At 35.9% G+C, this 13,806-nt stretch overlaps 3 protein-coding genes across 4 annotated transcripts; 1 reads left to right on the plus strand and 2 right to left on the minus strand.

The window, feature by feature from the left end:
* Window positions 1-69: 69 nt before the first annotated feature.
* LOC108603376 (golgin-84) lies at window positions 70-1,942 on the minus strand. The gene is made up of 3 exons (XM_017992144.1): window positions 1,863-1,942; window positions 379-1,738; window positions 70-313 (listed from the first exon to the last, which is right to left on the minus strand). Exons 2-3 carry the CDS (start codon window positions 1,724-1,726, stop codon window positions 99-101), a joined length of 1,563 nt encoding a protein of 520 aa, XP_017847633.1. The 5' UTR covers window positions 1,727-1,738; window positions 1,863-1,942; the 3' UTR covers window positions 70-98.
* Window positions 1,943-2,203: 261 nt separating this feature from the next.
* On the plus strand, window positions 2,204-4,009 carry LOC108603377 (RNA-binding protein FUS). Of its 2 annotated transcripts, XM_017992146.1 has the most exons (6): window positions 2,204-2,556; window positions 2,610-3,035; window positions 3,108-3,270; window positions 3,334-3,546; window positions 3,617-3,780; window positions 3,860-4,009. In XM_017992146.1, exons 1-6 carry the CDS (start codon window positions 2,229-2,231, stop codon window positions 3,907-3,909), a joined length of 1,344 nt encoding a protein of 447 aa, XP_017847635.1. In that variant the 5' UTR covers window positions 2,204-2,228; the 3' UTR covers window positions 3,910-4,009. The 2 variants fall into 2 exon arrangements, with proteins under 2 accessions (XP_017847635.1, XP_017847634.1); XM_017992145.1 differs by having other exon boundaries at window positions 2,610-3,270.
* Window positions 4,010-7,053: 3,044 nt separating this feature from the next.
* LOC108602455 (dromyosuppressin) lies at window positions 7,054-8,537 on the minus strand. Its single transcript, XM_017990578.2, has 3 exons — window positions 8,453-8,537; window positions 7,500-7,714; window positions 7,054-7,441 (listed from the first exon to the last, which is right to left on the minus strand). Exons 2-3 carry the CDS (start codon window positions 7,711-7,713, stop codon window positions 7,350-7,352), a joined length of 306 nt encoding a protein of 101 aa, XP_017846067.1. The 5' UTR covers window position 7,714; window positions 8,453-8,537; the 3' UTR covers window positions 7,054-7,349.
* Between the last annotated feature and the right edge of the window lie 5,269 nt (window positions 8,538-13,806).

Here is a 13,806-nt window from a genome sequence, read left to right on the forward strand (position 1 = left end):
AAAAGCAAACTTATGTAAATTACACTACCAGATAAATATTATACAAATTTTAAAATATATATGTACATGCAGAAGAAAGTTAAACTTTAGAGTTACATTCAATTGGGTGTCGTGGAGAGCAGCACAAACATAACCCACAGATGCAGCAGCGCCACATAGAGTATGATAAAGATGCGCATCATGGGATAACGTCGCAGAAAGGCGCCCACACGCATGCCCACGGAGTCAGCTTGGCGTAGCGCACGTTTAACGCGACGTGCAACGCGATTGTCAAATGGACTGGGATGCATTAACAATGGAAATTGCGCCTTAACTGCAAATATACAAAAGTTGCATTAAAATCAATTACAAATAAATGTATGAATGTAAATTAAGTACCATCATCTGTGCTATTTGAAAGCAGCTGACCTCCACGCCCATTGCCACGTTGTTGCTGGCCAATCTCTATGTTATGTTGCAGCTGTGTCTGTAGATTCTCATGCTGCATGCGCAGAGCATTGCGTTCCACAGTCACTCGCTCCAGCAGACTCTGTCTCTCCACCAGCGATTGTGTTAGCGCCTTGAGTCTATTCTCGTATTCGGTTTTGGCACTCATTATGTTACTCTCGCTAAGCTGCTGACGCTGTTGCTGCAATTGTCGCTCCTTCTCCTGCAGCCGCGTGGCAGCGGCAGCCATTTGATTGCTCAGCTGCTGACGCAGTGAAGCAAGCTCCTGTGTTAGCATGCGTTGCTCTGTATCGATGCTCACATTATGCTCCCGTGCGCTGCGCAACTCCTGTGCTAAAGTCTGCTCACGTCTACGTGCAGATTCCAGCTCTAGCTCCTTTTGACGCTCGAGTGCCGCATGATCATCCAGTTGTATGCGTAGCTGCTGCATTTCCTCATTGGCATGCTGCAGCTCTTGTTTTAATGCATCCTGCTCGATTTGCAGAAAACGCGTCTCGCTATCCTTTGCTGTCAACTCAGTGCCATCGGGCAAAGGATTTGCTTTTAGCTCTGCTATAAGTGCATCCTTTGCCTGCAACGCTCGTTGCGCCTTTGTGCGATATTCCTGCAGCTCTTGACGTTGTTGCTCTGTTTCCTTTGTTTGCATTTGTAGCTTGTGCGCTGCGCTCATGTACTCCTGCTGCAATTTGGCCAGATTGGTTTCCAGCTCTGAAATTGAATGCACGTAAGCCAAGTGTGCTGTTTGTGCCTCATTAAGGTCCTGCACAGCCTTATCGCGTTCCTCAGCCATGTTTGTAGACAATGTTTCCAGCTCCTGTACGCGCTCCTTTAGCGCATAGTTCTCCGTGTCATTGTTAAGTGCTTCCAGACGCAGCCTTAAATCATCGCGCTCGCATGTTATTTCACTAAGTGCAATTTTGAACGCTCCCAGTTCCACCATGTTCATTGCATTGTCATTGTCCATATTGACAGTAAAACTGGGAGAGCTGGGCAGCGTCTGGCGTAGATCTGTTGTTACAACTTGTGATCCTTCGCTCTTAACACTGGAAGCGCTATTGCTCACCATCGATAGTGACATGGGCGTGCTAAGATTACTGCTACTCGGACGCTTCGCTGGTGATAGGGTCGTCTTTAGTGACTGTGTGCTGCTGGTCAAGCTCTTCTTCATTGCATCTAAGGCAGGTGCAGCATCTGTATGCAAGGCCGTTGCAGCATTCTTGTCTATTTTATTCAATATATTTTCAGCCTTGTCCGCCAGCCCAGTTATCCACGACGACATTTCGAAATGTGACTAAAAATTAATAAAAACTCTAGAAAACTTGATGCTGAGTACGTGGAAGACGTATTTGTTTACATCGACGACACAACTAGAGATAAAGATGAAGATAAGGCTAAAGTAACGAGTGATTACTTACATGTGCAATAATCGGCTAACCTGCTCGATAGCTGGAGTTTGCTATTCGATAGGTTACACGCAAAATCAATAGTCGCCGCCATATTTTTTCACTTGCATTCGGACGCGTTTTTATGCTTAAAAACTGCATAAAACAGCTAAAATATAGTTTAAAATAATCAGTGAACTTAGTGGCGTATAGTGTGATACAATTATAAACAATTTAGCAGTTATTTACGTGTAAACTACAATAAAAGTCGGCAAGCATTTCGTGCGTCCGAGTATCGTGTCTCTGTGTGTGTGTGTGCGTGTTCGTGTGTGTGTATCTGAGAGTCTCATTGTTGGTGTTGTGTAAAGTAACTAAAAGTAGCAGTGCTATTGCTAGAGCATGGATGGAGCTGCACAAGTAGCGACCCCACCAGTTGGTGGTCAACGTGGGGGTGGCTATAGAGGCAGAGGGGGCGGTCCACCAATGCGCGGTGGATTCGAGCATCGTGGACGTGGTAGAGGCATGGGTCGTGGTCATTATATGGGAGGCATGCGCGGTGGCGGCATGGGAGGTGGTGGTCCGCCGATGCAGGGCATGATGCAAGGCCCGCCACGAGGCATGCGCCCACGAGGTGGAATGGGTTACCAAGGACGTGGTGGAGGCTTTCAGCCGCGTGGTGCTCCAATGGGCATGCGAGGCAGCGGCAGACCACCATTATATGCGCAGCGTAAGTAATATTGTCACTTGTTATTGAACTTTAATTAGAGGTTTAGCTTACAGCTCCCAAACAACATACAGGAGCGGATAACAATAAAACCGTATCACCCGTACCGGCAGTAGCGGCAGCTGCTAGTGACCAGCAGTCAGGTGAGGCATCTGTTGAGGAAACTGCCAATACAGCGACTGCAGCAGCAGATGCAACAGTAAGCACAGCCAGCTCGCATGTGTCTGGAGGCGTTGGAGGCGCTAGTACTAATAATGGCGGCGGACCACCGCCGTATATGGGACGAGGTCGCGGACGTGGCGGACCGTTTGGTCGGGGTCGTGGTGGTGGCGGCTATAACCCGCACATGAATGGAAACGGCGGCAATGGCATGTATTCGCATTCACATCACTCCAACTCAATGGGCGGACCCGGTGGAGAGCACGGCGGCATGCCACGACGTGGCTCCATGCGTGGACGCGGCGGCGGCGGCTACAATCAAGGTATGAGTCGGCCACCCATGCAACATCATCAACAGGCTCATAATGTCAATACACAAATTGCACCGGTACCAGCTCTTAAGCGAGGCGCTCCCGGTGGCCCAGGTCCCAAGCGCGGACGTTATGAAGGTGGTCCCTATAGCCAGCGGCCCATGACACCAAAGTACCATTCAGGCACGCAGCATATGTCCCAATCAACATATGGCTCACAGCCAGCACATCATGCTCCGGCAGCAAGGTAATATATTTATAAGTTTTATAATAGTGAAATATTTTGTTATTAACACAACGTTAACTGCAGCCATCATGGTGGCTATCAGGCCCATGATCAGACGCAGCAGGTAGATCCGTATGCACAGAGCAGTTATAGTGCAACGTCTACCACTCAGCAAGGCTACAACAATGGTTATAGCCAAAACACCGGCTATGCAACGCAGACTAGCACAACAGCCAACAGCAACTATGCGTCACATCATGGCACCGAATACGATCAGAGCCAATACCAAGGCTACAAGTGAGCTAAGCCGATTGATAAATTGCAAGCAGATAAGTTTAAACTAATCGTTGTATCATCTTTTGAACAGCTCTTCCGGCTATACTACGCAGCAGGATACACGCTATCAGCAGCCGTATGGTCAAGATTATAGCCAACAGTATAGCTCCACGGCGGTTGATTACAATACCACTGGTCAAACGGACTATAGTCAGCAGAGCGCGGGTTACGATGAGCGCGCCTATGCCGGTTATGGTAAGTAGAGTTTAGCTTTAGCTATTGATTAATTCTTAAGCAACTGCCTCATTGGGCAACTTGTACCGCCCCCTTATAGATTCGCAGGCGTATTCGCAAAACTATTCAAATGCAGCGGCCTATTACTAGGCAACAACGTGCCGCATCCCTCGAAAAATGGCCATACCAACAGATTGAAGAACGCTGCGCGTGCTTAGACCATAAGTATGCCAAAATACCAAATTTAAGGGATTCAGGCCCAACGAGCATAAGAGTAATAATGTTTAATGAAGAAAATTTGCTTGCTACACTTACATGATAAATACATCTAGAACAACACACACACCCGCTCGACACACACACACACACTCAAACTCAGACAAACAATTTAGGTTTAAGCATAAAGTTCTCCCTTTTCTAGCTTTTAAGTAAATTCATGTTGCTCTACGTCTTTTTCTATTGCCTTTAATTGAATCCTAACTAAATACAAACAAATATCCTCTCTCCTAAACAAAAAAAAAATTATATAGCAACCTTTGTGTTTGTTTGTCTTTAATTTACCAATACCTAAACAAAATATGTGACTGACAATTGGTTAATAATTTTTGCCTGTTGCTCTACGTTTTCTTAGTCGACAAAGGAAGCCGTGTAAAGTCTACGCAGCTGCCCACTAAACAAATAAAACGAAAATTATTGTATTTTATAATTTACAATTATTATTTCAATTTATAAAATATTCTGAATGCAAAACGAAACTTAAACAATATTGTGAATCATGTTATATTGTATACAACTAAAACAAAATGTAATGTATAAATTTTTATTATTAAGCGCAAAAACACTTTTTTGTTTTAAAAAAAAACTATCTGAATATTTCTTTATTTTGGTTTAAACAAATATTAGCTCTTGACATTTACAAGAACTCTACTCTATTTTCATTTTCTTAAAATAGCAACAATTTAACCATAAATATGTAACTTCTTAAATAAGCTGAGCAAAACAAAAACAAATATATGAGAAATATACACAAAAATATATATTAGCAAAGCAAACAAAAAAACAATAACATTTATCAAAAGTCAATAAAATAATGTTCAAAAATGTGTGTTAATGCATTAAACTTATTTTTAACTTACAAATTATTATTTGAAATATTCTGTTTATAAAAAAAAAGTTTAAAGACAAATAATTAAGCCAAATGAAAATAAGTGCAACAATACAAAACTGATAAAGACTGACATTCATATTTAAAGATGCAGCAACCAAACAACAATTCATGAGAATATCAAGCCACAATCTATAAAAAGCAAAAACAAAGAAACAATAAGAAAACTAAAACGTTTTACATTTATAACGCATTTGCAAACTGAAGAACAACAAAATCAATTGTTCAACGAAAACAAATATTTTAAAATGAATTCTCAGCTGCGAGTTATATATGAAGATGATTAAGCAAATCAAACATAAGAAAATGAGAGCACTAATTTATTTAAAAAACGAAAGAATAACTCTAGTCAAAAATTACGTGCATCTAAATCGAACAAAACCAAACCAAAAATGAATATTTTAAAATATATTTACACACATACATATTTGGTAAGTTAAGCTGCAATCGTCTCAAGACTATGAAAACAAACAAAAGCTAAAATAATCAATTGATATCAAATGAAAACTCAACACACATTGATTAATGTTAAAAATGCAATATTAATTTAATTTATTGTCCGATTTATGTTACTATGCCATATTATCTGGTTCAATGATTTTCTCAGTGTTGAGTTTTACATCGACTAAAAATGCGGCCCTCTTTCGCATTTCTATAAAAATTTCTATAGATATTTAGTTTTCCATTTCAGGCAAGAGAAAACTATATTTACATATTAAAAAGCGTTATATATATAACGTTTTTTCAACTGTGAAGTCATCAGCTAAAAAGGACTTTATAAAAAGGTGATACTATCAAAAGCAAACACACAACTAAAAAAACTATATAATAATAATTTTATTTTAATTGTTGCACTTTTATGTTATTTATACACTTTTGTTTATGTAAAAAGACAATCTTATTTCATGTTATATATATTTTAAACAAACGAAAACGTGGCTTTTAAAGACTGATATATATTTAAATTGATAAAGTGATACTAAGAATTAGCAAAGACTGAGTATATTTAATATAAACCAATGACACCTTAAATTTTTTTAAACTAATGCTGCAAATAAGATCAAATATATGATAAACATGCAAATTCAAAAGTGAATTAAATTAAAAGAAAAATATAAATCAAATCGAACTATACAATTATATACAAAAAATGTCACAAGTATATTAATTTTCAGTGACTATCATTTTTAATTACAAACAAAGAGAGGAAAGATATAGCAAACGAATACTGTCGTTGAGAAAATTTCCATACTCCAATTCCAACGAAATATACAGTATAAAAAGAAAAGTCAAACCAAATGAAATCAAAGTACAAATATTAATATTAAGAAAACGTATTGAAATGAGTTGATAAATATTTTGTTTATATATTTTTTACTATTTGTTAAATATAACAATCTTAAAGCATATTTTCTGTTGAATAATTTTTTATAATTTATTTTATTATTTAATAAAAGCGTATATTGCTTAAATGCAACGGAACATATTAATGTATATAAACTATAATATTAATTTAAAAACTTTCACATATTTTTATTACAGCAAGCAAATGAAAAACTGAAATATTTATTATAATGGTAAAAACAAAAATCAAAATGGTGTTGAACATGATCTAAAAAGCTTAAAGAGTGCACGACAAATACGTTACAAAAAATGCGTCGAGTTCCAACAAACAAAAAACATTTTATCTACGATTTTTAAACTAATACTGTAAACTGTGATATATACAAAAGAACAATTGAATATTGAATGCTAAATACTCTTTACCAAAGCAATGTCCGTGAATACTGCGAATATAAGAAATCAAGTGTAGTAGCTGTGTATTTATTTTTGACCCATCCCAATTTATATAAATACTATTAAAAACAATCTATATAAATTGCATTTTGTTATGCATTCCAGTTTGAGAAGAAAGTGTTCCTTTATTGAGTTATAAATAAACAATTTTTACATTTACAAAGTTTGTGAACAATTTATGTTTTTTTATAATGCAAGTGCTTTATGTAAGGGAAATTCGCTTTCCAAATTTTATACATACATATATATGATTTTTTTAATTTCTTACAAAAACAATAGGCAAATAAAAAAGAACTGAATTACAGAAAGAACAATGTTTATCAAATTGTTTCTTCGGGGGTCATTTGAGTATACAAAAATACGCGAATATATATATATTACACAAATATTATTGTTATTGATATTATTATTGAACTAGAGAGCTTCCAAGTTGATAAATTCACATGCATAACGCTGCTGTGCCAATTATACAGATAATAGTTAGTTAAGTGAGAAGACGCCATTTTGTTGTGTAAACTTTAACAGAAACGCATTAACGCTCGTTGGTCGTGTATCAGAGTTTGGGGGAAGTTGCTGTAGAGTCGTAGAGCCATTTAGAAATTTAGGTCGTTGGGTCGGGTTTAGTTGCTTAACGACGTTTGCCGAAACGCAGGAAAACGTGATCGACATCAGTGCGCTTGTTGTAGTTCTTGAGCAGATCATCCGAATTGGCCACAAGTGCTATGAAACAAAGTATTGGAGTTCGTTTGTAAAGAAAATTATCATAAAGGCAAATTACCAGAGGCTTCGTTGTTGATGTAGCTCTTGAGAGCTGAAGTCAACTGATCAGAGTTCTCAAGTGCCATGCATACTTTCTTGATATGCTGTGGCATCTCTTCCACAATGCCGGGCTGGCAAAGTGGCGCCTGTGTGGCTGCCTCACTGCAATGCGCACAGACTGCCAAGACGACAATGGCAATGCAGCAAACAACGAAGAACTGTGCGTGAGACATGCTGTAAAAAGAAATAAATATGATTAGCCACGCCTCCAAGCTCATCATCTAATGTAAGCTCAAGCATGAGCAGCAGAGCTTAACAAATTTTGATTAAGTGCAGGGGTTCTTAATGCTACGTGCCATGGCAACAGCTTAGCCCAGCACTAACTGTTTTAAATTTTCTCGCTTTTTTCTATTTAAATCCTGCCAAGAGCAGCGCGCACAATATGTTGACAGTACGGGCAATTTGTTTCTATTAAGCTGCAGGCCGTATAGGCCACGGTAACGACAACCTGTTCCTCAACTGATGAAGACGTATTTACAAAGCGTAAACACTTATACGCCCCGTGTTCCGTACACACGCACACTGACTGCAGTTTTTTAAGCCTTGTTACCCAGCCTTCTGCTATGTCTTGTCTTTTGTTTGCGAATGCTAAACAATGCTGTGGTCCTTGCAACATGCAGCGGATGCTTGTACGTGTTGTGCGTGCATCTGTTTAGCTTAGATGTGCATGTGTCTTTTTTTAAGTCCGTAGACTTACGGCCCGGCACATAAAACTACAAGTTTATTGATTGGCAAATTAGCTAATTATCGAGCATCAAACTAACTTTAATATGAGTTCTTAAAGGTTCGAAAACTGAACTAAAAACAATGTCATATTAGATACTAGAGAATTACTTCTTTGCATGAAAAAACTATCAAAGTAATATCATAATTATATCACAAAACTAAATATATTTTTATTGAGCTACAAACCTTAAAGTTTTTGGTTTTTGTTGAATAACTTTAGAAAATACTTTTGAAATGTCCTGTGACTGTTCACTGCACTTGCACTTGTTGAACGCAGGCACTCGAATGATGCTTTTCCTTGGCAGGACATCAGCTTTTATTTGCTTTCAATTCACACGCATACATAGCAATTGCTAGCTTCCCATTGGGCAAACTTGTTCACATACACACACACAAACTCAAGTGTGCGTAGGACCACATGTTGCGTTATTCTCGCAGCTACTTGATTGGTGGGCGTTTTTTTGCAAATATTACGCATACGTCACAGTTGCCTCAGAACTTTTGTAGCTACAAGCACGTTGAGTTTGTTCAATATGTTGATCTATTATATAAGTTTTATCAGCTCTTAATTATGTTATAAAAAAAGATGCTGCATGCTTTTTATGTCGTCAGTCGCCGGCACAAGGTCCTTAGAGCAAATTTATAGGTAGTTAGAAGCATTAATATAATACTTAAAAGCCAACGAACTTTATGGCAGTGCAACAATAGCGCATTATGTGGCAAGTTAGGTGAGGATTAAAGCAGAGCACGCAACTCTCTTTAAACGTTGTCAACTTCACTGAACTAAGACAAAAGCTGGAAGCGCAAATAATCTGCATTTTATGAGTTGGGGATTTACTGTTTGAAGCGTTGCAATTAATTTTCCACGGCGCGTGTTTTGCATGCTAAAACTATTTCACAAGCTGTATATTGTTAATATAAAATATAACAAAAAAGGCAAGGAGACTAAGAAACCCACTGCCATTCTATTTTAAGCATCAAATGGAGAAATCTGTTTTTTAATTTAATACGGATTTGACGCTATTCATAGACTGTAACTCAGCGAAATGGCGACTGATTTAAGAACTTCATGCCCTGTTAGACTCGTGAGATACATGAGAACAAAATGCATTCAATTTGGAAGTTGTAGGATTTTCGATATTTTGGCAAAAAAAGTGATAAGAGAAGCTATATCTCAGCCAAAAAAAATCGCACAAAGTTTGTTTTAGGCTTAATTTACGTCATGAGATACTAACCAAACTATTTTGCTGTTGATTGGATAAATAAAAAATGTTTTTGACAATAGTTTGGAACAAAACTGGAATGCTGAAGAGAAATTTTGTTTTACAATTTCAAATTTGCAGAGCATATTAACTCGCCTAAAAAAAATTCGATCCAAATCTGTACGTAATAATGTGGGGTGGAAAGCACAATGTAAAACGTGCTCAAATTTGTATAATAATAAAAATTATTTGTAGAAGTTATTGAAATAAGTAAACAGACAGACAAATTTTGTGAAATAATCGCTCTTTGATAAACGTAATTCAGCGAAATTGCTCCGATTGCGCAAGTTTAATGCTTTGTTAGACTCGTGAGATGTCATTAGATAAAATGCATTCAAACTTGGAAAGTCTAAGATTTTCGATTTTTTTTGGCAAAACGACCGTGAGTGAAGCCGCCTGTAAATTTTTTGTCCAAAAATTGTATGCCGTTCTTCATTGTCTTATGCATTTCTAACTTTGAGAGGCTATTATTCAGCAAAAAAAATCGCACATGAAGTGTTTTTCAGGCTTAATTATAATAAAAATATTAAGTAGCTAACAATTATTAGTGCAGCTATAAAAATGTTTTTGACATACAACAGAGTCAATGCTGAAGAGTATCATTTTGTTTAATTTCAAACTTTGCAGAGCTATAATGCCTAAAAAAAATCCGATCAATTCTTTGTACGTCAATTGTTGGGTGGAAAGGCAACTAATTAAAGGCTAAATTGTTTATTAATACAAATTTATTGTCGATTATGAACAAAATAAGTCAAACAACAAGACAAATTTTTTGTGAAATATCAATCTTAATAAGCCGTAATTCAGGGAAATTGCATCCGATTGCGGAAGTTTCTTGCTTTGTTAGACTCGTGAGAAAGTGCATAAGAACAAACTTGCATTCAAGCGTTGGATAGTCACGATTTTCGATTTTTTGGGCAAAAAACGTGATGTAACGGGTGTAAATTTTTGCACGCAAATAATGATGCCGTTTATTTCTTATACTTTTCTACTTTGAGAGCTTATATCTTTCAGCAAAAAACATCGAACAGAAGTGTTTAGGCTAATTTACTTCATGAAGAATCGTAAACAATACATTGCTGTTGAGTTGATGAATAAAAAAATGTTTTTTGACATAGGTTTATGGCATACAACAATGCTGAAGAGTACTTTTTGTTTGATTTCAAATTGGGAGCTATAGCCGCCTAATAAAAATAAACGATCCAAATTTCTTTGTACTCAATATGTGTCGTGGATAGCCAATTAAATCCGTGCTGAAATTTGTATAGATACAAAAATTATTGTCGAGTTATTGAACAAAATAGTAATCATACAGACAATTTGTTGTGAAATTTCTGCACTTTTAATTAAGCGTAATGTCAGCGGATTGCATCCGATTGGAAGTTTAATGCTTTGTTAGACGTAGATGCATAGAATAAATCTGCATTCAAACTTGGAAAGTCTACGAATTTCGATATTTTGGCAAAAACGTGATGTAACCCGTGTAAATTTTTGCAAATGATGCGATCTTCATTTTATACTTTCTAATTGAGAGGCTATATTTCAAGCAAAAAATCGCAATGAGTGTTTTCAGAGCTTAATTTAACTCATAGATACTAAACAATACATATGTGTTGAGTCGATACATAAAAAAATTGTTTTTGACATAGTTATTGCAACAAACCAATGCTGATGAGTAACTTTTTGTTTAATTTAAACTTTTGCAAGAGATATAACTCGCTAAAAAAAAATGATCCAATTTGTTGGTACTCATATGTGGCGTGGAAAGCAAATAGAACGTGCTAAGAATTTGTATAATACAAAATTATTTGTCGAAGTTAAGTACATGAATAGTAGACACAATGACAAATTTTTGTGAAATATGGCGCTTTAATAAGCCGTAATTCAGCGAAATTCATCCGATTGCGGAGTTTCATGCCTTGTTAGACTCGTGAGATGCATATTAATAAACCTGCATTCAAACTTGGAAAGTCTACGATTTTCGAAATTTTGGCAAAAAACGTGATGTATACCCCTTTGGGTAAATTTTTTGCAAAAATGATGCGTTCATTTTATAACTTTCTATTTGAGAGGCTATATTCAGCAAAAAAATCCACAGAAAGTGTTTTTCAGGCTTAATTTTATAAGATCTAAACAATATATGCTGTTTGGAGTTTGATATAAGTAAAAAAATGTTTTTGCATAGTTATTGGCCAGATAAATGCTGAAGGTAATTTTTGTTTCTTTCAAATTTGCACGTATAACTCGCCTAAAAATCGATCAAATTCTTTGTACGTCAATAGTGGTTGGTGGATAGCAAAGTAAACGTGTAAAATTTGTATAATACAATTATTTTACGAGTTATGAAAAAAATAGTAACAAACAGACAAATTTTTTGTGAAATATCAATCTTTAATAAGCTGTAATTCAGCAAAATGGCATCGTTCTCAGAGTTTCATGCTTTGTTAGACTCGATGAGGGTGAGTAAGAATAAATGAATTCAACTTGAAAGTCTATCTAATCGTTTTTTTTGGCAAAAACGTGATGTAAATTTTTTAATTTTTCCAAAAAATGATGCCGTCTTCTTTTTTAGCACTTTCACTTTTGAGAGGTTCTATTCTAGCAAAAAAAATCGGCACAGGAAGTGTTTTCAGGTTAATTTACCAGTGTATAAACAAACATATCTGTGATGTTCGATAAATAAAAAATGTTTTTGACATTAGGTTATGGAAAAACATGCTGAGAGTAATTTTTGTTTAATTTCAACTTTGCAGAGCTATAACTCGCTAAAATAAACCGATCCAAATTCTTTGTCCGTCATATTTGCGTGGAAGCAAATAAACGTGCTACAATTGTATATAAAATTATTTGTCGATGTTATGAACAATGTAAAACAGACAATTTTGTGAATATACGCACTTTAATAGCGTATTCGCGAAATTGCAATCCGATTGTGAAGTTATGCTTTGTTAGACCTCGTGAGATGCATAAATAACTGCATTCAAATTGAAAGTTACGATTTTTGATATTTTTTGGCAAAACGGATGATAAACCCTGTAATTTTTGCCAAAATAATGATGCCGTTCATTTTCTTTATCACTTAATCTGAGAGGCTATATCTCAGCCAAGAAAAATCGCACAGAAGTGTTTTCAGGCTTAATTTACATAAGATACAAACAAATTGCTGTTGGAGTTAGATAAATAAAAAAATGTTTTTGACATAGTTATGGAACAAACAATTGCTGAAGAGTATATTTGTGTTAATTCAAATTGGCAGATGGCTATAACTGACTAAAAAAATGGCGATCCAAATACTTTGTCACGTTCAATATGTTTGGCAGTGGAAAGCAATTAATAACGTGGCTATAAATTTGTATAATATACAAAAATTAGTTGTGAAGTTTAGAACATAAATAGTAAGCAACAAGACATTTTGATGAAATATCGACTTTAATAAGCGTAATTAGCGAAATTGATCCGATTGTGAGTTTAAGATGCTTTGGGTTAGCTACGTGAGATGCATAAATAAAACTGCATTCAACTGGAAGTTATCGATTTTCGATTTTTGGCAAAAACGTGGAATGTAGCCTTAAATTTTGCCGAAAATGATGCGTCTTCATTTCTTATCATTCTAATTTTGAGAGGCTAATATCGTCAGCAAAAAAATGAAGAGTGTTTTCAGGTTATTTATCATAGAATAAGAAAAAAGAAGTAGAAAAACTACAAACAAAAGTGTTTCTTGAGCATAGTTTGGCAACAAAACAATGCTGAAGAGTAACTTTTGTTTATTTCATATTTTGCAGACTATAAATCGCTAAAAAAAAATTCCGATTCCAAATTTCTTTGTACGTCAATAGTTGGCGTGGATAGCAAAATTAAACGGTGCCTGAAATTGTATAATTCAAATTATTGTCGTAAGTTTATGAACTAATAGTAACAACAAGACAATTTTTGTGAATAGCGCACTTTATATAAGATCGTATTCAGCGAAATTGCATCCGATTGCGAAGTTTAATGCTTTGTTAGACTCGTGAGGTGCATAAGAATAAAACTGCTTAAATTTGGAAGTTGTAAGATTTTTCGATATTTTGGCAAAAACGGTGGATGTAACCCTGTAAATTTTGCCAAATGATGCGTTTCATTCTATATTTCTAACTGTTGAGAGGCATATCTCAGCCAGATAAAATGACAGAAGTGTTTCAGGGCTTAATTTACCATCAAGAGTAATAAAACTAATCTGTTGAGTTCGTAATAAAGAAATGTTTTTGACATAGTATGGCAACAAAACAATGCTGAAGA

The sequence above is a fragment of the Drosophila busckii genome, chromosome 3R, assembly GCF_011750605.1.
Source record: "Drosophila busckii strain San Diego stock center, stock number 13000-0081.31 chromosome 3R, ASM1175060v1, whole genome shotgun sequence".
Taxonomy (NCBI): domain Eukaryota; kingdom Metazoa; phylum Arthropoda; class Insecta; order Diptera; family Drosophilidae; genus Drosophila; species Drosophila busckii.